At 45.7% G+C, this 25,251-nt stretch overlaps 1 protein-coding gene across 1 annotated transcript in view; it reads left to right on the top strand.

Annotated features, from left to right (window-relative positions):
- The first annotated feature begins 2,810 nt into the window (after window positions 1–2,810).
- LOC103740493 (two pore calcium channel protein 1-like) overlaps window positions 2,811–25,251 on the top strand; it is a 35,691-nt gene continuing 13,250 nt past the window's right edge. The window contains 9 exon segments of the mRNA XM_029567356.1: window positions 2,811–2,853; window positions 8,249–8,328; window positions 10,494–10,698; window positions 11,557–11,701; window positions 13,551–13,728; window positions 20,155–20,161; window positions 20,250–20,315; window positions 21,318–21,405; window positions 22,330–22,399. Coding sequence (XP_029423216.1) covers window positions 2,811–2,853; window positions 8,249–8,328; window positions 10,494–10,698; window positions 11,557–11,701; window positions 13,551–13,728; window positions 20,155–20,161; window positions 20,250–20,315; window positions 21,318–21,405; window positions 22,330–22,399 — 882 coding nt within the window.

Genomic DNA, 25,251 nt, shown 5'->3' with positions numbered 1-25,251 from the left:
ATTTCGAGGTTTGAGTGGAACTGGTGGGGGTGGGCGAGCAGTGTAAAATAGAAGGGTCTGAACCCCATCCCTGAAGGTGTCTGTTCCAGGGAGCCTCACTCACAGCTCACATCCTGGGGGCTGACTCCGGAGGGAAGCAGCATTTACTAGCACCCACCCAGGACAGTCCTTGCACACGGCTTAGTTCATTCTCCAACCCAGCTGGAGTGGAGGGTCCTGTTCCTACACTGCTGATCAGAGAGAAAATAAGGCAGTGTCACACTCAGGAGGAACAGTTGGTGTCCTGGGCCAGGGTGGCCCCTGACCCACACGGCCCTCTGACTAGTCCTCCTGCCGTCCCTCGGGCGTCTTGCCTTTTTCTGGGCCTGGACTGGCTTTCACACCCCGCGTTCAGCTCGAGGCCTCGGGGCACTGGAAAGGGGCCAGAGCTGGGGAGCCTCCGCCCTCTCCCGGTCAGGCCCGCCGGGGTCACGTGGAAGGCGCAGCCCCGCGCGAAGAGGGCAGAGTCCGCCCAGGTGTCCCCGACGCTCTGCATCCCTGCCCTGCGGTGCACGGCGATGCCCCGGGCCCAAGCCGTCGGGTTGCACCGCCGGCACCCAGAGTTCCCTGCGGAGCCTCCCACTGAGGAGGTAAGGAGGGGACCACACCCGCCGCGTCCCAGCTTGCCCAAACGGCGATCCGCCTCCCTAACACTGGACCTGCTCTCGGCCAGAGACGGCTGCTGGCACCGAGCGGGAGGGGGAAGGTGGGGCTCCCCTGCTCTGGGGCACACCCCGGGCTCTGCAGCTGCGGCACTGGGAAGGGCACAACCGCTGTCTGGAGCTCCGTCCTGCACTTTGGAGTCCCCTGGGGCGCCGTCAAGCCTGGGCTTCGGGGAAGGCTCCCATCTGCGGGGACTGAGCCCAGATCCACGCCCCAGCTCCGCATCCGGGGCCAAGAGCCCAGGATGCAGAGCGTGACCCTGGGTCTTGTTGGGTTTGCGCCCCCCACTGCGCTTCCCAGAGCAGGAAACGCCCGGGAAAAGGCTGGAGGACGCGTGCCTCAGAGCGCTAATGCAGCCCTGGTTCATCCTATGCGGGTGGACAGAACAGATGTCCCCAGTCACTCCTGTCCCTGCCGCTCCGACAGCTAGGACTTCCAAGGAGTGCACAAGGCAGGCTTCCTTTTGCTGGACAAGATTTCCAGCGCCAAGAGGGAGGCAGGAGCTCCGAGGCCTGGCGCCTTCCTGAGCCTCTGTAGGTGGTGGATGATAAATCAATCACTTCGGAGTAGAGAAGACTGTGGTCAGGCCTGGCACCCTGTCTGGTACACAGGACAATGAAGCTTCATGCCTGTGGGAATGCAGTGGTGTGTGCGTTGGTGTGTGTGTTTGTTTACTCAGGGGTACACAAGGATGTGCGGAGTGGAGAATCTTTAGTCCCTCTTCCTGTCATTTTTGATCTGGCCTCTTCAGTTCTGATCACTATAGTGTCACCCTGCCGCATGGCTTCCGGGAGCATTCCTGTATGTAGCCTGATGGAGGGATCCCCAGGGCAGACTTGTGCCTGGGTTTTAAATCCCTGCATGACCGGTTGCCCTCATCCACAAGGGAGTTAGTTCCCAGCTGTAATCCAAACCAGCCCTTATTTCTCAACATTAATGGGAAGAAAAATAATTTCTGCTTGATACTATTGATGCCTCCCTCTGTGGACTTCATGTTCATATTGTTTTGTTGAGAGAGACTGGGGGCGGGGTATATAATTTGAGACCTCAGGAAATGGGAGGGTGGGCAATGCTGAGGGTCCTGACTGATGCCTGTGAGTGATTTGGTTTAATGTGTGGCTCCTGGTCAGGTCTAGGCTTGAGTATCTCTCAGAGACCTTTGTGCAGGCACAAAGAGGAGGAGCCTAGCACCTGCAGATAATCCTCAGAAGAACCCCTTGTTTTATGAGAGAAGAGGAGTAGTTGAGTCATTAAACATTAAATGAGAGGAGGCACTATCTAGGTCAGCAGCCAGTTGATTAGGTTAATGTCATTTAAAATTTTCTTTTGGGTTGTGGAACATAAAACTGCCTAGTCATCTGAGATGATCCAATTCCTTGTCGTTTCAGGTAGACTTAAAATTTCTTTTTTAATATATTTTTGTCCTCTTTTTTTTTTTTTTGAGACAGGGTCTTCCTGTAGCCCCAGCTGACCTGAAACTCATTATGTAGACCAGGCTGGCCTTGAACTCACAGAGATCTGCCTGCCTCTGTCTCCTAAGGGCGAGGATTAAAGGCATGCACTGCCATGCCCAGCCTGATTTGTTTATTTTTATTTTATGTATATGAATGCTTTGCCTGCATGTATGTAAATGCACCCATGTTATGCAATGCCAGCAGAGGCCAGAAGAGGGCATTAGATTCCTTTTAACTGGAGGTACAGGTGTCTGAGCTACCCTGTGGGTGCTAGAAACTGAACCTTGGTCCTCTGGAAGAGCAGCCAGTGCTTTTAACTGCTGAGCCATCTCTCCAGCCCCTCAGGTAGAGACTTAAAAAAGTCTCTGCAGGGAATTTCCTTCGACAGGTACTAAGGTGGCAATCTACTTTGGTGAATTTCTAACTCTTAGCTTAGAAATAACCCACCAGTAATGTTTCACAGTCCAACTGTTACTACCTCCATCATATGGTGTCATATGGGCTGTCACAGACTGTGAAAATGTCCACCTTGTCTTCCCATCCCCAAACACAGGGCTCCTTTGCACGTGCTTTTGCAACTCCTTGCATTAAGAGGCAGCTTCCATTTCTTCAACCCTTCAATCTTAGCTTGACCAATGGGACTTGCTTTGGCCAATGGCACTCAAAGAGATGTGCGACAGAGGTGTGAAAAGTGCCTGTATGATGATGCTTGCTCTCCTAATGCTTCTGGGGACACTTGGACTCTTGACCTATGGTGCACATGGCTAAGACATGTATGTGAACAGTACTCTCTGAAGGCAGTCAGCCTCATTGTGGAAAGATTCAACTCAGTAAGCCTAGGGTAAGATTGCCCGACAGACCTACAAAATATAAGAAAATAAGTGTTTATTCAGCTGGTTAAGTATCAGAGTGAGGGTCAAAAACTTTCTGTAATACCTCTCTGTGTTGCCAGATGTTATAATTTTAAAAATAGAAACCATGGCCGGGCGTGGTGGCACACGCCTTTAATCCCAGCACTCGGGAGGCAGAAGCAGGCGAGTTCAAGGCCACCTGGTCTACATAATGAGTTCCAGGACAGCTGGGGCTACAGGGAGACCCTGTCTCAAAAAGACTAAAAAAAAAAAAAATAGAAACCATGAGTTCAAATTTTTGTATAAGCTCCTGTTTTGAAAAAATCTGAATTAGTAGCCCTTAGTAGACCAAACAAAACACATCTTTAGTCTGCACTTGGCCTGTTGGTCATTGGTTTGCAACTTCCTACATAGAAGGACAGGAGTATTTTGACTACTTCATTATACCCAGTCATTCATTTACCTTGCCACAAGTGTCACTGTCCCTGCTTTACTCCTTGTACCCTTGGCCACAATCCATGGCATAGCCCCACCCAGCTTCTCAGGGAGTTCTTTCCGTGTGGCAGTGTAAGCTGATAGATTTACTGGTCTCAAGAAAATGAAGCTTGACATGGGCTTCCAACTAAGGAAAGTAGGAAGTCTGTTTCTGAAATTCCATAAGCACAAGATCAGGAATGAAGGTGGGGCCTGTGGGAGACAACCAACAAGGAATCTACCTGTTTGGGCCAGAGAAGTGTGTCCTTGGAGAGAAAGTTGGAGAGAGGGGGCAGTGGGCAGGGAGACTGAGGAGCCATAAAGCCCAAGCTAAAGTTTACACTTGATTACCCAGGAAAAGGAGAATCACTCCAAGCCAAGAGGCTTTTGAATGGGGATCTTATGGGAAAAGCAAGGATTTATTGTCTTTCAAATTAATTAATATTTAAAAAGTATTATTACTCTGCCCATGGATGTGAGATCACATATGCTACAGAGTGCATATGGGGCTCAGAAGATAACTTTGAGGAGTCAGTTCTTTCCATTGTGGGATCTGGGAATTGAACTCAGGTTGCCAGGCTTGTAGACAAACACCTTTACCTGCTAAGCCATCTTGCTGGCCCTTGTTTATTTATTTATTTTTTGTCAGTGAGCAGAATGAGTGTATGGGATGTCAAGGGGAGGCAGAGGGAAACAGACAGTGTGTAGTATTTATAGTGACAGAGGGAGCATCAAGATCAGAAAGAAAACCTGGGATGGGAAGAAGTCAACTTAAAATTTGTGGCAATTTCTCTTGACCTTGATCAGTTTTGCTAGTTTTCATGTCTATATAGCAGCTGTGTTTTCAAAGGGCCTTATCAACAAATTTACATGCTATCATGGCTCTTGTTGACTCACTTTGATGTCTGGGCCTTATGATGACCTCTTCCTATAACAGGTTAGACTAAAGAGGGTGTTTGTTGGGCACTTAGAGAAGGAACTTCCTTGATTTCTGCTGAAAATTTCTGGAATCATCTTTCTCTCCCTTTTGTGCTCTCTTCCCTATAAGGAAATCCTGAGGGATTGGTTTTCTTCAGAATAAAAGCTTACAAAGTTGTGGACAGGTAAAGAGAGAGAAAACACACAGAAAAATTAATTGGTTAATTGTTTTTAAGTCTTGGGAACAGGAGAGGAAAAGAAATGCCCAGAGCTATGAGGAGAGGCAAAAACCAACCAAGCAGCCAACCAACCAACCAACCAACCAACCAACCAACCAACCAGCCAACAAACCAGCCAACCAACCAACCAACCAACCAGCCAACCAACCAGCCAACCAACCAACCAAGAGAGAAGCCCTTTATTGTCACAATGCAATGAGAACTGTGTGAGAACCAGTGGGAAAATGGTCATATTTAGATCAGTGGTTTTCAGCCTTGACTGCACATTTGAGTCACCTTTAGACTTTAAAAACTGATCTAGAGCTATGGCTCAGCTGTTAAGAGCACTTGATGCTCTTGAAGATGACCCAGGTTTGCTTCCCACCACCTACATCAGGCAGCTCACAACAGCCTATAACTACAGTTCCAGGGCATATAACACCCTCTTCTGGCCTCTGTGGGCACTACACACATATAGTACACATACAGACAATCAGGCACATGCATGCACACACACACACAAATAAAAAATTTAAAAATTCATCCTAGATCCCATGGCGGGAGCAGGGATATAGAATTCTGACAGTTGTCAAATGTGATCCCTGCTAAGAATGGAAAATCTTGCCCTTCTGTGGTTAGTCCTGAAGCCACGTGGCAGGAGCAAGTCTGTGGGGTGGGATGAAGGAGCTCTGCAGGGAACTGAAAACGATAAAGCTTCTGAGGCCAAAGAGATGGCTCAATAGTTCAGAGAGCTGCCTGCTCTTTCAGGGGACCTTGATTTGATTCCCAGCACCCACACGGCAGCTAATAACTGTCTGTAGCTCCAACTCCAGGGGATCTGATGCCCTCTTCTGTCCTTTGCCGGCATTGCACAATACAGGTGCACTTACATACATGTAGGCAAAAGATGGGTCTATTTAAACACTGTACCCAGCTCACCTAGAAGATGGTGACTATGAAGAAGGAAAAGCACTCATTCATTCCAAGGGCTGGGACCATTGCAGTGGTGGATAACTGTGCTGGGGCAGCCGCATTGATGACCTTTAGAGAAAATGGAGTGGAGGAAAGAAGGCTTACCTTGGAAGAGGAAAGATTTGAATTTCAAATTATCAAGCAAATTCTTAGAAAAGAAGGGGAATGCTTTGGAGTGCTAGTTTAAAGGTCAACTAGGTATTGTGAAAGTGAAGAGAATTTAATGTACCAGGGACAGGCTCCTGGTGAAGGGGCACTTGGAAGGAGGGATGCTGTATTTGTTTCATTCAAGGTCACAACCCCTGGGCTGGCTGGCTGAGGGTCACTGTAGTGTTTTTCCTCTTTCCACCTGGAAGAGGTGTGAATGATACACTTCAAATCCACCACTGTCACTATGCCTATGTTTGTGGTTACATGGCAAGGTTGTTAATGTCATTGATTTTGTTGTTGGTGGTGGTGGTTTTGGTTTTTTTTGGTGCTGGGGATTGGACCAAGGCTTTACTTATACCAAACCCATCTCTACCACTGACCCATATTCCCATCCCCATTTCATCTTTTAAAATTAGGGACAGCAGTGGCTTTAAAGATTTGGCTAGGTTGGGGATGTAGCTCAGTGAGTGGTAGAATGTTCACCTTGAATGCACAAAGCCCCAGGTTCCATCCCCAGCACCTCAAGAAATAAATTTTGCTGGAGGTAAAGAATGATATGTTTTATTAACAGAATAACTGAATTCTTTGCTGTCCCTCTGCGATCCTTCTGAGTTTTACAAGAATTTTCTTAAAGCTTTTATGTGTTCTCTTTTTAAAAAGCTAAAAACAAAGTCTTACCAATGTTAGGCATTTTCTGCCTGAAATAGATTTGTATTCTGGTCCTGGGGATTATATTACTCTTCAATGTTAAAGATGCTCAGTGGAAAGATAATTGATATAAAATTTTTTCTATTAACATTGTTTTAAGTAGAGCAAAGAAAATCACTTACTATTAAGCACATAGGTGCTTCTTAGGTTTTATTTTTTATGTATATGAACATTTTACCTGCATGTAAGTGCACCACATCTGTCTAGTGCCAACAGAGGCCACAAGAGGGGCATTAGATCTCCTGGAACTAGAGTTAAAGATGCTTGTGCGCTGCCATGTGTATGCTGGGAACCAAACTGGATCCTCTAAAAGAGCAGCAAGTGCTCTTAACCACTGAGACATCTCTCCAGGCCCACTGCTTAGGTTTTAACAAATTACTTTTAAAAATAGTCATACCAAAGCTTGAGGGTACAGCTCAGTAGTAGAGAGCTTGCCTTCAGATTGATTCTTAGCCCTGCAAACAAACAAACAGGCCAAAACACCGAAACAACAACCAAAAAATGAATTGTCATACCAGCCTTGAGAAGACATAACTCAAAAAGATCATGCATTTTTACAGTGCTTGTTGTCCTTCATCAACTCTTTTGGTTTTGGTTTTTTAAAGAGTGTTGGGAACCCTCATTTTTTAAATCTATTTTATTTTGTTATATGTGTATGAGTGTATGTATGTAAGTGCACCCATGTCATGGGCAGCCTTTAAATAGTGTGTCTGACACATGCCACATTCCTGGGCTGGGGGTGTACCATGTCTTTGCATGGACTGATGCTTACTTTTTGGTAAGTGCTTAGGAACAGAATGAATGGCTGGGTCACACTTTTTAAACTTTTTAATGCTCTATCAACTGTTCTCCAAAGTAAATCCACCATTTCCCACTTCTGTCAACAATGTGTCAGAGTTCCAGTTGCTCTGCATTTTTGCCAACACTTAGTATGATCAATCTTTTTTATTTTAGCCATTCTAATGGTGTGACATTTTCATCACTATGCAAATACTGGAGAAAATTAACTTGAAGGAGGAAAGATTTATCTTGGCTCACAGTGTCAGCCGATAGTCATTTGGCTCTGTTGACTCTGGGCCTGTGGTGAGTAAGGATATCATGGTGGCGAGTGTGTGTTGGAACATAGCTGCTCACCTCCTGGAAGCCAAACTCCCCCCCTCCAAAAAAAAAAAACCCATTAAGCTGTGAACCTATCAATGGATTAATCCATTCATAAGGTCAGAGTCCTTGTGGAGGTGCGTTTTAGAGTTATTAGATCTCAGAGGGCTCAGCCATAACATTGAGCCGGGTAGTCTCCACTTATGCCACAGTTATCCACAAGCCCTTCAGTTTTCATTGTTCCAATGAAGATAGCAATTGCTCTGTCCTCCTCCCCAGTCAAGGTAGTCCAGTGTCCTACAGAGCCCTGAGTGTATATCCTTCTAATTCCCTTTGTAAGTCCCAGCAGGTTGCTTTCTTTGCAAGTTCTGGATTTTGTCACTGTGAAGGAGAATTGAATTGGGAGATCTAAGGTCCTCCGCTCCTTGAACATTGCCACTAGGAATTCCAGTAGAGCAGGTTAGAGTGAGCCTCAGGTTTGGCATCAGTGATGGTGATGGCTTTGAGGCCCAGTCACAAAGACAGAGACTGAGAAAGGAAGCGTGGCAGTGCTTCCCGCACACAGCTTGTGCCTGTGGGATGCTGCCTAAAGTCAGCCTTAATCACACTGGGGACGTGGGGTATACATAGCCATATGACATAGCATTTCCTTCCAGGATACCTGCCTATAACTTCAATTGGTGGTACTCTCTCTCCTTTATAGCCTACATCATCATCAATACCTACATCTTTATGTCCATCTTTCTGGCTGTGGTTTACAACAATTACAGGAAGCACTTAAAGGTAACATATGTAAGCCTGGGGCTGCGGTGGGTGAGGGTGGTACCTGGGCTGGGTTTAGTGGCCGGGGAGCCTTAGCTTTGGTGGCTCCAAACTTGTTGGCATTCTGTTTCCTTCTGCTAAGTGGGATGTGTCTTCATCAGTGTTGTGATGGGTCTGATGGTATGTCCAAAGAAATCCAAAGGACAAAGGACTTAGCTAGGCTATCTGCCTTCACATGTGCAAAGTCCTTGGCTTTGCTTGCTGTTCTCCATGTATCTAACAGCTCTAGTCTCTTTGCATGTTTGTTGTGTGACTAAGGGTTGGGGATGTTCTCTAAGATTCCTACCCCTTTCCCTGCTTAAACAAAAGCAAATATTTGTAAAGCCAAGCATTTCTGCTCTGGTTGTGCCTGTTGGATTTATGTTTAGAGAATTCCTGGAGGTGGTGGGCAGGCAGAGGCTGCTGAACTCTTGAGATGGAAGGATGTTTTGTTTACAACCACGAATACTCCAGAACCCCTGAGCTATCTCAGCTACCCTCCTCCATTGCCACCCTTTGCACATACCTCTGGTGACTGTTTCTATTATCAAAACTCACTCAGAGAAACCTTTCATCAGAGGGTGATCTTCCTAGTATAACCCTTTGCCTTTTGTTTCTGTTCTCTTTGAATTGTCCACTGCTTGAGGATGTTCCAGTAAGGAACAGGAGGCAGGGGACAGCTACAGCGTGGCAGTTAGAGAGGAGGGAACAGTGGGACTAAGTCTCAGACCTGGCCCATCTGGCCTTGGGAAGTATCTGGCTCTGCTGAGATCCCAAGTTGCCACAACACCTTCTGACCCCAAGGCCATGTCCCTCTGCCTCTTCTTCCCGTTGCTGTAAAAGGCTATTCAGGAGGGTCCAGTGGGTATCTGTGTTTCACTGTTGGGCAGAACTGTTGCTATGCCTCCCCCTATCCTAAAGAGGTATTTCTTTGAGAAATACTCCTGTGAAATTAATCTTTTGTAACCTGCATCAGTCAGCACACATATCTCAGGCTTACTTATGTGTTTGGCACCATCCGTGCTCTGAGTAGCTAAGAGTGATTAAGGCCCAGCTCTTACCCTTTGAGAATGCACAGTCTAGGGGCTGGAGAAAAGGCTCAACAGTTAGAAACACTGGCTGCTCTTGAAGAAGACCTAGGTTTGGTTTTCAGCACCCACGTGGCAGCTAATAACCATCTATAACTCCAGTTCCAGGGGCTCCAACTCCCTCTTCTGACCTCCCCGGGCACTGCACAACATGGGTGCACTTACATACATGCAGGCATAACACTCATACACGTAAAATTAAAAAAAGAATAAAAACTTAAATAAAAATAGTAATGCACAGTGTAGGGTCAGTGAGATGGCTCAGCAGGTAAAAGTGTTTACCACCCAAACCTGACAACCTGAGTTTGATCCCTAGAGACAGAAGGAGAGAACCAACTTCACAAAGTTGTTCTCCAGCTTCCATATGCTGCGAAATTCACACCCCATACACATGCATACAGTAATAACAACAAATTTTCAAAAAGAATCCACAGTTTAGTGGGGATAATTCACTAAGTGATGGTGATGTTGGGTGACTGACTTACAGGGAGCAGTAGGGGTGTCCATGGGGACTGGAAGGCTGGTTATAACCGGAGCCTTTCCATTCCTGGAAGATTCCCTGTGGTCAGGCCAGATAGCTGCTCAGACAAGGCCCCTACTGTCCTGTCATCCCCATACAACTTCTAGCTTTGTTTCATGTCCCTCTTCCTCCTCTTCTCCCTCCTCCTTCTCCTCCTCCTCTTCCTCTCTCTGAACTGACTCAGTGGTTGCTCTGTCTTCCCCTCTCCCTGGGTCTCTCTCTCTCTTCCTCAATAGCACAGCCGCTTTTTTTCCTTTCTGAACTCTTTTCCCCTCTGGGGAAAGTGGAGCTGGGAATGGTCTGCCTCCTGTTGCTGTGTTTCTCAGCACACAAAAAGCCCTTCACTGGTTTCTCCATGGAATTTTGGTAAGAACTGTGTGGGTTAGCAAACCAGACTAGAGTGGGAGGGATTATGAACCTTGCTCATTAGCTGACCACCCATGCCTTCTTCTGGGCTTCTCTATGAACTTGAATCATAGAGCTAAAGAAATGACTTTTCCTTGAGTCTTTGTCTTAAAATGCTTAACTTTTCCTTTAAGAATGAAATTCACAAAAGACTGGCTTACCTGAAGCACCACAAAATGATAGAGGCATTCAATATTCTAAAAGTCAAGGTGGGTGCAGAGTTTGTGGTGATGGAGGCCACGTGGAAACAGCTGCCAAAAGTGGTGGTGCCAGACATCAGCAGCTCCCATCTGGAGCTGCTTCTGAGGATCTCCAACAAGGGACAGAAGGGGCATGTGGGTAAGGAACCTTTGCCTCTCATCATCCTCTTCCCCAAAGAAATGGGGAAAGTAGCACAGTGGTCCTCTGGTCTTTGTGGGAGGCTGCTTCCAGGACCTCCTGAAGACACTGAAATCTGAGGATGTGCAAGTTCTTTAGATAAAATGGTGCTGTGTTTGCATAAACCTTCATATACTCTCCTATATGCATTAAGTCACTTCTAGATTACTTTCTAGTGCATCTGTGTTGTGTAATGCCTGTGGAGGTCAGAAGAAGGTGTCTGATCCCCTGGAACTAGAGTTACAGATGGTTGTTAGCTGCCATGTGGGTGCTGGGAATCAAACATGGGTCCTCTGCAAGAGCAGCCAGTGCTCTTAAATGCTGAGCCATCTTTCCAGCTCCATCATTTCTAGATTATTTATAACACCTATAATGGAAGTACCTCATAAACAACAACATTATATTGGATTGCATAAGGAATCATGAGAAAAAGTATGCACGTATTCAGCATAGATGCAGTTTCTTTTCTCTTACATAGTTTTATCTGTAGTTGGTTGAATCTGAAAATGTGGAACCCACAGATGTAGAGGGCAGACTGTTTTTACATTGTGAATACAGCATGGGTCCTCGCTTCACAGAACTGAGAAGGAAAGTGCCAGTGAGTTTCTGGTTTAACATGCTGTCTAGAGTTGGTTGATGCTCTGAGTGAGAATGAGTGGGAGGCCTGAGTACAGTCAGGTGCTCCGAGGTCTTTGGCCTTCACTGTTCTGGAGCCTCAGGTAAAATGCAGAGCTCAGCTTTTATGAAGCTGACCTGGCTTCACTCTTTGACCTTAGTGTTACAGTAATCATGGAGCATGGGCTATTTTTCTCATTACAGACAAAATGAATTTTCTCCGATTGGCTGACCTCCTCAACATCCAGGCATTCATCATCAACATCAAGAAGCATCCATTGGAAACCTGGATACCACGGGTATACCAGTCTTCTGTCAGCCTCTTGGTCCAGAGGATGGTTCAGCACAGGCGAATAGGATGGGCCAGTTTTCTATGGGGTTGCTTTATGAATAGAAGACTATTGATGTTGTCTAGGTTGAATGTCTTTCATCATTGGAGCTACTGGTTTCTCAGGGAGACATGGAAAAGGCTATGATCTTTAGCTTTAACTTTAGCTGGAAGAACAGTCTTCTAGATTAGGCTTCCTTTCTGTGATGTTGCCTAAGATTCTCAAGGACCGCAGGCTGGTCATGCTCTCTGAGTCAGGGAAACCGCAACTCTCTGAATTCAAGATATCTTAACATCATTCAGAAGAACACAAAATTCATACTAAATATGGCATTTTATTTTGTTTAATTTTTGAGACAGGGTCTCATGTAGCCTAGGCTGGCCTGAGGCTTACTATGTACCTGAGGATGACCTTGAATTCCTAACCCTCCTGCCCACCTCCCAAGTGCTGGGATGACAGGCATGTGACATCACACTTGGTTTCTGTGGTGCTGGAGATTGAATGCAGGGTTTCATGTATGGTAGGCAAATACTTTACCAACTGAACTACATTCCAAACCTAATCATGACCTTGTGATGTTTATATGGTCAGAATTCATGAATCTGCACTGTTGGAAGATTAAGAAGGCCAGGAGGCTTTTTTATTTCCCCTTAAATTTCAAGCAGGTCGCCACTAGAAGGAGGCATTTATCCTGGTTAGAGGACTTAAAATTTTTTTATTATACATGTATGAGTGTTTTGCCTGCATGTATGTAAGTGCACCACATGTGTGCAGTGCCTACAGAGGCCAGAAGAGAGCATCAAATCCCCTGGACCTGGAGTTACAGACAGTTGTTAGTTGCTGTACAGGTGCTGGGAACTGAATTTGGATCTTCTGCAAGAGCAGCCAGTGCTCTTAACTGCTGAGCCATCTCTTCAGCCCCTGGAGGTCTTGTATGTATGTGCTGGAATGCCCTGATCAGTAGCGATTCATCTTCAGACACAGCTCGTCCTGCTTTCTTTGCATGTAGTGTTTCATAAGAGTGAATGGTTCAGAACTCCCTGACATGGGAAAATATTCTTTTTAAGAAAATATTTTACTTTCTATTTGTGTGTGTGTGTGTGTGTGTGTGTGTGTGTGTGTGTCCCCGTCCATCTAGCTGTCTGTCTGTCTGTCTGTCTGTCTGTGTGAGTGTATGCTACATGTGTGCAACTGCCTGTGGAGGCCAGAAAAGAACCTCAGATCCCCTGGATCTGGAGCCACAGGTGGTTGTGAGCTGTCCCACGTGAGTGTTGGGAACAAAACTCAGGCCCTCTGGAAAATCAGCAAGCATTTTTAACAACTGAGCCACTTCTCCAGCTATGGGGAAAGTATCCTTTTTAGTTGCTAGATATTAGCTATCTGATCCTTAGCAAGGCTTTTTATACAGAGGCTTTTTTCTGTTAATCCCCATGTTGAACAACTGATGTGTGTGAAATTTTGGTGTGCTCACATCCACCCTTTGTGCTGGGCTCAGGCCTCTGTGGTGTTACAGAGAAGCCTGGGCTAGCCCCTCTTCTACCTTCCATAGTTGTGCTTCTGTCAGCATTATCAGTGGCACGGGGTGACACTGGAGCCAGTGGTGGCTCCATTCTGCCTAAGGTTCCATCTGAACTAGGTCACATCTCTTTCTGTTCCCCTCATGGTTTTCTTGGAGAGCAGGACTGCACCAGGTCAGTGGGAGGGCCAGGCTCCACTGGAGCCTCCTGGAGATGACTGTGTGTTGAGGAGATCTGATATTCATCATGTGGCCAGGAAACACAGCGGCCTTAGGAGGTTCTGAAGAGACTCACACCTTTCACTTGTATGGTGATGACAGGTTCTACTTTCTTTGTTTTCACCTCATGCCAGGATTTTTGTCTGGGTTTATGATATCATCATTCTAATCAATGCCATATTCATTGCCTTGCATGAGAAAATCCCCTTCATTTCGCACAGAGAATGGCTCTTTCTTTTCCTGTATGTTATTGAGATTCTTCTGAAACTGTACACATATGAGCCCACAGCCTATTTTGGAACCAGTGAGTATGTGTGTGTGTGTGTGTGTGTGTGTGTGTGTGTGTGTGTGTATGTGTCTGTCTGTCTGTCTGTCTGTCTGTGGAGGGGAGAGGTGACTTCAGGGCACCAGAGGGGGCTTCTGACATGGTTTGGGACTCATTGCTCAGATGTCCAAGTTCCATTTGCTTAGTTTTGAGGCATGTTATATGAGATCTCAGGGACTGAGAAACATCTGGTTTAGTGAAAGTTGTTATTCATAATACTAATTTGAACTGACCGTAGCTAAAATTAGAATTATAGGCTGTGGCATCTTGGAGTTGCAAAAGATCTTTTAAGAAAGGAAAACAGCTGGGTGTGGTGGTGCACGCCTTTAATCCCAGCACTCGGGAGGCAGAGGCAGGCAGATCTCTGTGAGTTCAAGGCCAGCCTGGTCCGCAGAATGGGTTCCAGGACAGCTGGGGCTAAAGGGAAACCCTGTCTCAAAAAGACCAAAAAAGAAAAAGAAAAAAAAAAAAAAAGGAAAACAGGGTTGACAAGGTGACTCAGAGGGTAAAGGTGCTTTGCCATCAAGCCTGACAACATGAGTTCAATTACCAGGACCTACATGGTAAAGGAGAGAACCAACTCCATACGCTGTCCTCTGACTTCCACATGGGTGTTTTTTTTTTCAAACACACACACACACACACACACACACACACACACACACACACTAAAAATATTTTAGGAGGAGCACAAAATACAAGAGTTCCAGCTGGGAGCTGGGAATAAACAAATGTGTATTTCTAATATTAACAGTCTTAGTACACCATTTTCAAGGGGACAGTTCCTTCCTCAGCTTCCTCTGCCCACTACAGTCTTATGAGAAAATTCAGCTTGTGAGACTAGAGAGTAAGGACTGTGAACCAGCTCTTCTCTGGTCCCAGGACCTGTCTCCCTGGAGCCCTGGTCTTCTTTGACACCTCAGTCCACAGTGGCCCTGGACCTGCATATTGACTGGTGTATCCTGTGTGCCATCTGGCCCTATGAGACACTGTTGTGCCCAGTTTGTGAGACCCCAAAGACCACCAAGGAGCCAACTGATGCAAACACACAAGGGTTTTTTATTGTTGTAAGCTTAAGCTTGGGCCCACTCTGTCACCGACCCAGTGGATCTCAGATGTGAGACACCTTGCTTTGGGAGACAGAGGTTTTTATAGGTTTATTTTAGCAAGTTCAGCAAGTAGGGGGTCTCCAGCCTGGCAAGCATCTGATTGGTTGCAGCCCAGTGTCAAACCATAACTGCTGCCTTCAGGAAATCTGAAGTGACATCTGGACTCTTAGTACTTTTCTGTCCCTGATTAATTGACGTTGGCGGGGGAGTTGTTCTCTATCTGTTTCAAGTATACTTTTTTTGTGGTTTTTTTCCTGGAACAGGGTTTAGGGTTGGGTCAGTCCCATGGAGGTTTTATCCAAGATGGAGTCACTCAGGTCTCTCATTCCCCCCTCTGACTAGTACTTTGGAGGCCCAATCATGGGCGCTCCCTCATCTCATGTTTTTTATTACCCAGACTCTGGAGGGATTGATAGTGGGTTTGCATTACCATTAGCTGTATAGCTCTCAGTCTCTTTTTTATAAAAGGTACCAATTTATTTAAAATGCAAGGTCCAAAAGTCAAGAGCATAATCAGAATGAGGTGGGGTCTGAGTAAGGTTGAAATCAAAGTGGTCAACCAAGGGGAGCTATTGAACCAGGATTCAAACCATCCTTGTTTAGCCCTATATTCGTTTTCTCTTTGAGCCAGACTTTCTCTAACCTTGGCCAGGGATTTTTTGATGACCCCAGAGGGATCTATATAAAAACAACACTCTACCTTGAGGGCAGCACAGAAGTCTCCCTGCTGCAAGAACAACAGGCCTAGGCCTCTCCTATTCTGTAGAACCATTTCTGCCAAGGAGGTTAGGGATTCTTGTAGATGGGAAATAGACTATTTTCAGTTCTGGATGTCCGCGTCTATTGCATCTCTAAGGCTATGGTAGTTTTGGCTTTGTAAGGTCAAGGCTGAAATTCCTGTACCTGCTCCTACCAGTCCCAATCTCAGAAGAACGGATAGGGTGATGGCAGTAACAACTTCTCTTTCCTGGCGATTATGGTGAAGGGGTCCTTGCCCAGTCAGGGCCCTATTTATATCCTAGTCTGAGTCATAAATAATTTTAGGGATTAGTTGTACTAGAACACAAAAATCTGATGATTGGTTAAGAACTTTAGAATGGACACATAAGGTTAATTTCGAGGTACATGTCCACCATCCTTGATCTGATAGTATCAAGTACGAGTTATTGGCCAGCACTGGCAGAATCTGGTTGCATAGGGCAGTGTGCTCATGAGGGGGCTTGCCTATACATAGCCCTCATCCTGAAACATCTTGTAGTGTAAGCCTGTTTTTTTTTCTGCTGAGCCCATCTACAGCTGCCTTGGTCCAGCTCTAGGGTGGTGTTTCCTATGACTCATAGTAAGGGGGCCTTGATGACTAACATAACCAGCATGATGAGGTGAGGTCTGGCCTGGTATCATTGAGTACCTGGCAAGTCTGGACCATTAGCGACCAAAGCGAGTCAGTGTTGCCTACAGGAAGGCCATGGCTGTCAGAATAACCATTATTTGAGGGGGCCACTATGGTTGACAAGATTGATTCTGGGGTGACCTTTAAAACAGCACCTGGTCCCAGGGAGACTGAATGGGTCTGGTACTTAGGAACTTTTACTCTTAATTGAATAGAGAATAAAGTTCTTGGATCTAGTTCAGTCCAGCCCACATAGAGTCTTATTCCTCAATTTTTTTCTGCTTTTTAGCTGGTGGCTCTCTTTTTGTTTTTAGTAAAACTAATATCGAGCCTACCATTTTTATGAGGATTAGTGGGCATCAGTTGCTCCCACATTATCTTAATAAGATCTCCTCCCTGGGGGGGGTCCACATTATGTGTCCCATTGCTTTACATCCCCAGAGAGTGCAATAAGTAGCTCTATCCTCTCCACATCTGTTTTTCTGGGACTTGTATTTGGAGTTCCAGGTCCTGGGCAAACATAGAACCTGCCTGGTTTTCTGTATGGGCCTGGAGAGTTAGAGTGTAAGGATGTGTGCCTCCCTTAGGATTGAAATCAAAGAAAGCATCTAAATGGGAGTGCAGAGTTAGGAACCAAGTAGCCCAAGGTGCTACTTGGGAGATCTGACATAAAATATTATCTCCTATCACATCTTGGAGGACCCAAGTCAGATTTATAGGTTGATGTGAACTTCCCGGAGCAGGAGCGGCTATCATGGGGAACAGAGTATATACAGTCAACAGTTTGAAAATTGGGTGAGCTTTAGCTTGAGTGGATTGTTGGGGTCCTTTGGAACTCTCCATCCTGAAGCTGGGGATGTGCAGTCCTCTATGGCAAATGGGTCAGCTGGCTGTACATGTGTGTGGTGGATCCATGATGCTACACCAACCATTTTGAGGACTGTGGGGGTGGTCAGTAGGATGACATAGGGCCCCTTTCACCGTGGCTCTAAGGATCCTTGCTGATGCCTCTTAATGTAGACCCAGTCACCGGGTCGGTATCGATGATGTTCTGGAGGGGGGGGTCCTGTCTCATAAGGAGCATGTAGTTTAGGTCATACATGTTTATGGGTCCATTGGATTTCCCTGAGGTTGTCCAACAGATCCCGATCTTTAAATTCAGTAATCTTCTTTGCCTGGAGGTTAGGAATAATGGGAGGGGGCACTCCAAACATGATTTCAAAGGGGGTTAATTTCATCTGGTAAGGAGAGTTATGCACTCAATAGAGTGCGAACGGAAGGAGCGTCACCCAGTCACCACCAGTCTCTAAGGTCAATTTAGTCAAGGTCTCTTTTAGAGTTTTATTTATTCTCTTTACCTCTCCTGAACTCTGGGGTCTATAAGCACAATGTAGTTTTTAATCAATCCCCAGAACTGTGGCCAGACTCTGACTTACTTTGGACACAAAAGCTGGTCCATTATCTGACCCTATCATCTGTGGAAAGCTGTACCTGGGGAGGATGTCTTTCAAAAGCTTTTTTTGTCACCATTTGAGCTGTTTTATGTTTCATAGGGAAGGCTTCAGTCCATCCTGGAAAAGTATTTATAAAGACTAGCAAATAACCGTATCTGTACCTGTCAGGTTTTACCTCAGTGAAATCCATTTTTTCAATAGGCTCCAGGTTTTCTCCCTCTAAGTCTGATTTCTGGGTTCTCCAGTTGTAAAGGTCACTAGTGGCGAATGGCCAATAGTGATGGGGCTGGTTGCCGGCCTCATCTGCGGGGCCGGTGACTCTGAGAGGTAAAACAGTAGTCTGGACCCTCCGGTGTTGCTGCCCTTCTACTCCTAGTCCCCTGAGCCAGTCCCTCCATGCTGTGAAGAATCTGGTACCAGGGGTGCCGCTTCTGGAGGGGGTACCTCCTGTGGAGGGGGTGCATAAGGAGGGGAAGGAAAAATTAGATCTTCTTCTGTGCTACCCTGTAAGACAGGGTACAGTGACGGTACTGATGGTTTAGTTTCAGGCTTAGGTGCTTTCTGGGTTGTTGTTTTCCATTCTGCAGCTGTCAGCACCTCAGTTTTCTGTAAAGGAAGAAAAGACTTGACCCAAGGAGGGGGGTTATTAACTAAATCTCCCCAGACCGCTATGTATGAAATTTGGTCTGAGTGTCCTACACACGGTTGAAGAATAATTTTCTCAACCGCATTAATGACAATGGGATCAAAGGTCCCCTCTGAGGGCCATCCCATGTTGAAAGTGGGCCATTCAAACCTGCAGAAAGTAGTTAGTTTATCCTTCCTGACAACAACAGAGAGGTTATGGGCTCGAGTCTTAACCTCTCCAAAATGTGCAAGAACCAGGTCCAGGAGTGTAGAGGGAGTCTATCCCATTGCATCAGTCTCAGTCACAAAGAAATAGACAACCAAAGACAAAACAGAGAGCCAGAGAGACATGCAGAAGGCCAAGTAGTAAATTCCCCTGCTCGTGCGGAAGAAAAACTGGAAGTAGGACAGCTGCGAACTGTCGCACCGTGAGAGTGACCTGCCTTGTCCTTTCACAGAAATCAACAGAGTCTGGGGCCCTCTGTCCCCTCTGCCAGGGTCTGGAACGTCTTCCAGACCTCTGTGGTCACGGTTATCCAGCACGTCCGCTCCAACCACTCCTGACCACACTGTTCACAAGTTTGCCTCGAGGCTCAAAACAAAAGCTGGGACAGACATGGACAGGCACAACTAGATGCAAACAGACACTTACTGGCCAGCCAGGAACCCTTCGGTTTGGGGGTCCTGGGGGGGTGTCTTGGGGATCCCGGATGAGCCCCCAAGATGTTGTGCCCAGTTCGTGAGACCCCAAAGACCACCAAGGAGCCAACTGATGCAAACACACAAGGGTTTTTTTGTTGTTGCAAGCTTAAGCTTGGGCCCACTCTGTCACCTACCCAGCAGGATCTCAGATGTGAGACCCCTTACTTTGGGAGACAGAGGTTTTTATAGTTTTATTTTAGCAAGTTCAGCAAGTAGGGGTCTCCAGCCTGGCAAGCATCTGATTGGTTGCAGCTCAGTGTCAAACCATAACTGCTGCCTTCAGGAAATCTGAAGAGACATCTGGACTCTTAGTACTTTTCTATCCCTGGTTAATGGACCATTGGCAGGGGAGTTGTTCTCTATCTGTTTCAAGTATACTTTTTGTGTGGTTTTTCCTGGAACAGGATTTAGGGCTGAGTCAGTCCCATAGAGGTTTTGTCCAAGATCGAGTCACTGAGGTCTCTCAACACAAAGCTGTAAATTGCAGTCCAGACTTCATTAGTGCACAGCTGGGTAGGGTTGGATCTCTGTGATCACTACTGTAAGAGCCAGGAAACTTGTTACAAGTGCATGTTGCTAAAGAGTAAGTGGCCACTATTGTCCAAATTTTCTTGTTCTTTGGTGCCATGGTCAGAAAGCGTGTGGCATGGCAAATTTCTTCTTCAGTTAGAAAGTTATGGGACTGGAGAAATGGCTTAGCAGTTAATGCATATAACTCTTACAGAGGACCTGAGTTCTGCTCCCAACACTCTATTGGGTGGCTCACAAAGGTCTGTAACTCCAGCCCCAGTGGTTCCAATGCTTCTAGCCTCTTCAGGTATCCACACTCATGTACACACACACATACACACACACACACACACACACACAGGTGATTTTTTAAAAATAATACAAATAAGCATTTTAAAAATTATGATACATTTAATAAAATTAATGACTAGAAAGAGTATTATGTATTCTGAAAATAAGTTGAAATATTTTTAAAAGTAGAGATTTATTATGAAAGACAAAGTGATATGATTTAGCTGACTTCTACAGATTCCTGGGGTGATTCTTTGATCATAGGGTTGTCCAAATATAGGGTTTCTTGCTTCATATTCATTGCCCTATTTTTTCAAATCCATTTTATAGTGGGAGTATTGTTTTGCACAAGACACTGAGTTCAAAGTTTTCCCAGAACTGTGTCTTGACCTTGATTCTTAACTAACTTTGCTTTTGTACTGTTGGGTTCGACATGCTGATCATCGTTGCAGCCCTTGTGGCCACTGTGACCAATGCCACTATTCAGTCAGGTCAGTGCCACTCACCCTCAGCTCCACCACCTGTTGGGTCCAAAGTTTAATTAGGAGTCTTTGTTGAACACCCATTATTGCTCTTTTGAGCCATGGAGAGGGAAACGAAAATTATTTAAAATGTTCAAAGAGGCTGAGGCTAGAGCTCAATGGTAGAGTACTTACCTAGAGTACTTACCTAGAGTACTTACCTGGGGTTCTATCCCCAGGTCTGCAAAAACCTTCCATATTCTTAAGAAGGATGGTGGTTGTGTTTGTACTTAGTCATGTGATATTTTAGCAATTTCATTTGCAAGAGTCCATCATATTAAATCCTCACACGTCTCTGAAAACTGGGCTGTGGTCTCAGGGATGACCTCTACTCTTTGGCCATTTGTCTGCGATGGCCGCTCATCAAAGTTCTAACCACACAGGAACTATGCACTCTCCCTGCCCACCACCCTCTTCCTCTTCTCTGTTCCCTCCTCTGGTTCTGCCCACACAGAACCCTGCTCCATGATTTACTGACCTACATGTGGAATTGTTTAAGTTTCTTCATCTTTTTTAACATGATACTGAGATGGATTCTGGGGAAGCTTGCTGCATTGTGCATTGTACACCTAGATCCACAGCTATTTCTTGAGGGCCGAGTCTATGCCTGTATATGCTTCCTAGCTTGGGGCTGGAGAAGAGGGATTGCTTAGCTCTCTACTTCCCTGTCTTGGCTTCGACTTGCTGGGGAGGTTCCAATTCAAGGCTGTATTTTTCTTTCCTAGTTGTTCAGATTCAGTGTCCTGTCCCTTTCCTCCCCGCCCTTCTTCTCCCCTTTTCCCTTGAGCTGAGGAACCCAGGGCCTTGCACAGGCTATGAAAGCACTCTGCTGCTCAGCTAGATCTCCAGCCCCATTGAAATGAAGCTGCATCACCTCCCAGGCCCCACAGACTCTCAGAATTTAAAGAAAGACAAGTCAGAGGTGCTGAGAAAGACTGAAATACTAAAGGATTGTGGTTTTTTTTTTTCCAGCAAGAAAATACAACAGTCAACAAATTCTGGATATTGTCCAGATACTGAGAAATCTGCGGCTCCTGAGGGTCATCGTCAGCATTCAGGAGTGCAGATGGAGTGACTGATGTGAGGGAGCTGCAACTGGTGGAAAGCAGTCCCGCCCAGAACTGCAAATTCACCTGTCCATGGACCCAGCACATAGTTTATGTGGGGGACCTGGGGTTCTCTGGGGGCAGACAGGGAGGGGAGAGAAGCCAGTGTAGATGAGTGAAGAGTATTCAAATGTGAGCTCCAAGGGTGGGGATTGTGATGGTTATGTCTATCCCTGTGACTGGCCCTGGACTGCACCTCCTGGTCACGCTGACTGCTCCTGCCAACTCCAGCACACTAACATTCCTTTGATAAAGGGACTTTTGTGAATCCTAGTTGACAGGTGGTGGCACTAAAGCTTAGAAAGGTTAAGTAACTCCCTAGAGGTGATAGCTAACAAGAGATAGAACCAGAGTGCGAGCCCTAGAGCCTGACCACAGAGCCTAGATAGTAAACAGCAGCCTTGGTTTTTGATGTGCCAGCTTCCCTTCAAGGGGTGCTGCGAGAGCGCTTCCATCTAAGGAATGGCTTGCTCTTCCAGAAAGTGTCAAAATAAGCCCGGGGGCTTGATTACAATGGGGAAGGATGCAGAGAAGAGAAGCTGCTGAGGCCAAGAAGCATCCAGCTTCCCACCCGTGTGCCTCTTATTAGCAGACTGTTCTGCACCACTTTTTCAATGTTCATGATGCTTGCCTCACTTGGCTTCAGGGGAACAGCTTGGTGGCAACCATGAAGGCAAAACCACCAGCCTTTATAGAACTAACTGGGGATATTGCTCAGTGGTAGTTTTTTGACTTATCTGTTCTAAGACCCTGGGTTCAATCCTCAGTGCCACTAAATAAATAACAGATACAAGGGAAGAGACCTAAGCCCAAAGTGCAAATTTGGAGTCAATTTTGCTTGATGTCTTCTCTGTGTCAGAAACTTTGTTTTCTCCTAGATTCCGGATGATAGTGACAACTTTAATTAATATTGGCCCTACCATGCTCACGTTTGGCGGACTCATCTTTGTGAGTAGCTGCTCTTGTTTGCTATTTGATGTGAAATAAGTTGCAAGATGGCCATTTGTAACAACTCACCATATGCTTTATTAATTGTAAAACATGAAAAGGAACAAACAAAGTATTATGAGACTAAGGTATGGCATGGCAGTATTAGACTCCAGGAAGCTTTATTTCAGGAGAGAGACATAATGGAGGACAAGTAACCTAGAGGCATTTGTTTTTAGATGCCATTCTTATGTTAAGTTTATAGACACACTGTGTATCAGTTGAGGTACATGTGCTGTAAGGAATATCATCAGTGCTGGTGATATGGCTTAGTGAGTAAAAGCACTTGCCATGCAAGCCTGACCACCTGTGTTGGATCTCTGCAACCCACAACAAGCCAGATGTGGCATTTCACATCTGTAATCCCAGCAATTTTACAGTGAGATGGGAGGTCCAGACAGGAGAATTGCCCAGAAGCAGGGGAGCCAGCTAGCCTAGAATAGAGTGTCAGAAACAAGAGAGACCCCACCTCAACAAGGTGGAAGGAGAAAAGTGACTCTAGGAAGTTGTCCTCTGCCCTCCACCTGGATTCTGTGTCACACACAGCAATAACCAAAGAAAGAAAGAGCAGAGGGGAGAAAGGAGGGAGACAGACCACCAAGCCAAGTGGGCCATCGCTTCTTTCTTACTCAGCCCAGACGTGTTCCCAGCTAGCAAAGTCTGTCAGTGCTGTGGTAGCTTTTTGTTCAGCCACCCAGACCTCAGGTCTTTCCCTCTGCTGTAAAGAAGGCCCTCCTGTTCCCTAGATCCTCAGGGATGAAATCAATGTCCGACCACCTCTTTCTTACTCAGCCCAGACGTGTGTTCCCAGCTAGCAAAGTCTGTCAGTGCTGTGGTGGCTTTTTGTTCAGCCACCCAGACCTCAGGTCTTTCACTCTGCTGTAAAGAAGGCCCTCCTGTTCCCTAGATCCTCAGGGATGAAATCAATGTCCGACAAGATCGCAAGGGACCTGCTGTGCAGGAGTGGATCCACAGTGCACAAGGTAGCTCAAATATTGGACACTGCATTAAGACAGTTGTTTTTCCTTTCAGTAATCATGGTGAAACAATTCCATTAGCAGGAAAGGAAGGTTGGCTGTAAGTCACCCATTCCTGCCCCTCATATGCCTCTTTCCCAGAGGAAGCCATGACTGAGTTCTTGTTACTCTTCTAAATATTTCTGTGTGTACAAGTGTAAAGTGAGCATTCTTGCCTGTATCTGTATATTTGTTGTTATTGATTGAGGCAATCTATTGAGAATGCTGTACAAGTTTATTCTGCGGAATATCTTTGTCATGTGCCATGATTAAAAGTATCCCACCGAGGGAAGACACTACGACATGGCTGACCAGCCCTGCTAACAACACACTAAGTGGGCTCACCTTTTGGCACAAGGTGGTAAAGATCATTCTTGGGTGTGTGCTTATGCACGTGTTTGAGTGCAGTTGTTGGATACAGTTCTCAAAGTGGAACTACTAGGTCCAGAGTAAACAGGCCCCAGATTTGGATTGACGGTGACAGCTCACCCTTCCAAAGGCCTCTATGTCCCAACCTACAGTGCATGATGCTCAGCAGTGGGTTTGCTCAGCATTGCCCTGTTCTCCAACCCAATAGGGTATCAGCAGCTGGGTGCTTTTGTGGCCTGCACTCCAGTGTTTTTACAAGGCTGAGCATCTTTTCATGTTATTTTGACCACTTACGAATATGTTTGGTCATTTCTGATCCATTCTTCTGTCATTTTGTTTTTGACATGATTTGTAAGGATTTTTAGTCTATTGGTGGACTGTATACAAACCAATTATTTTTCCAGTCTGTCACTTTTTCCTTTTTTTTTTTCTTTCTTTAAAGACCAGGTATCCCCTGCAGCCCCAGCTGGCCTGAAACTCACTATGTAGACTAGGCTGGCCTTAATCTCATAGAGATCTGCCTGCCTCCTGAGTGCTGGGATTGAAGGCATGCACCACTATGCCAGGCTACTTTTTGCTTTCTTTTGACACAAAGGGTTTTTGGGTTTTGGCTGTATAAAAGTTTAAATTTAGGGATTGGGAAGATGAGTCCACTGGTAAAGTGCTTACTGCACAAGCATGAAAGACCCAAATTTGGATCTCTAGCCCACATGTGAAAATCTGGGCATAGCATTGCATTCCTGTAATTGCAGCACTGAGTCGGCAAGGACAGGAGGATCCCTGGGGCTTACAGGTCAGTCTAGGCAAATCTGTAAGCTCCAAGTTTAGTGAGAGACCTTGTCTCAAAAAATAAGTTAGAGAGCAGATCAAGACTTGACATGGAAGTCTGGCCTCCACATGCATGTGCACACGTGCACGTACACCCCTACCTACACATACATGAACATGTACTCACGTTTAAATGTATTATATAGTCAGACTCATTCATCTTTCCTCCTGTAGTTCTAGGTTTTACATGATGCTTAGTAGGTCCTGTTCTGTTCAATCTTACTCCCTTTACAATTTTTTTTAAATTTTAAATTTTTTTTTACAATAAAAGTTACAGTTTTAACAATATACAAAATGTTATATGTACTCACGTTTAAATTTAGTATATAGTCAGACTCATTCATCTTTCCTTCTGTAGTTCTAGGTTTTACATGATGCTTAGTAGGTCCTGTTCTGTTCAATCTTACTCCCCTTCACAATTTTATGTTTAATCTTTCGGTACCCTTAAAATTTATTTTGGCAGAAAGAACAAGGTTAAGACCCAACTTTATACTCTTTCCTCCCCACTTTCAGGGGACTAACTGTTGTTTAGTGAGAATTTAACCCACTACCTAGCTAGCAGTTTCATTGTTGACTTTGTAAGTGAGGCCGGGCGGGGGC

Source organism: Nannospalax galili, unplaced genomic scaffold, assembly GCF_000622305.1.
Source record: "Nannospalax galili isolate Female #2095 unplaced genomic scaffold, S.galili_v1.0 scaffold4221, whole genome shotgun sequence".
In the NCBI taxonomy this organism is placed as follows: domain Eukaryota; kingdom Metazoa; phylum Chordata; class Mammalia; order Rodentia; family Spalacidae; genus Nannospalax; species Nannospalax galili.
Note: the sequence above shows the minus strand (reverse complement) of the source record. Positions and strands in the feature narration are given on the sequence as shown.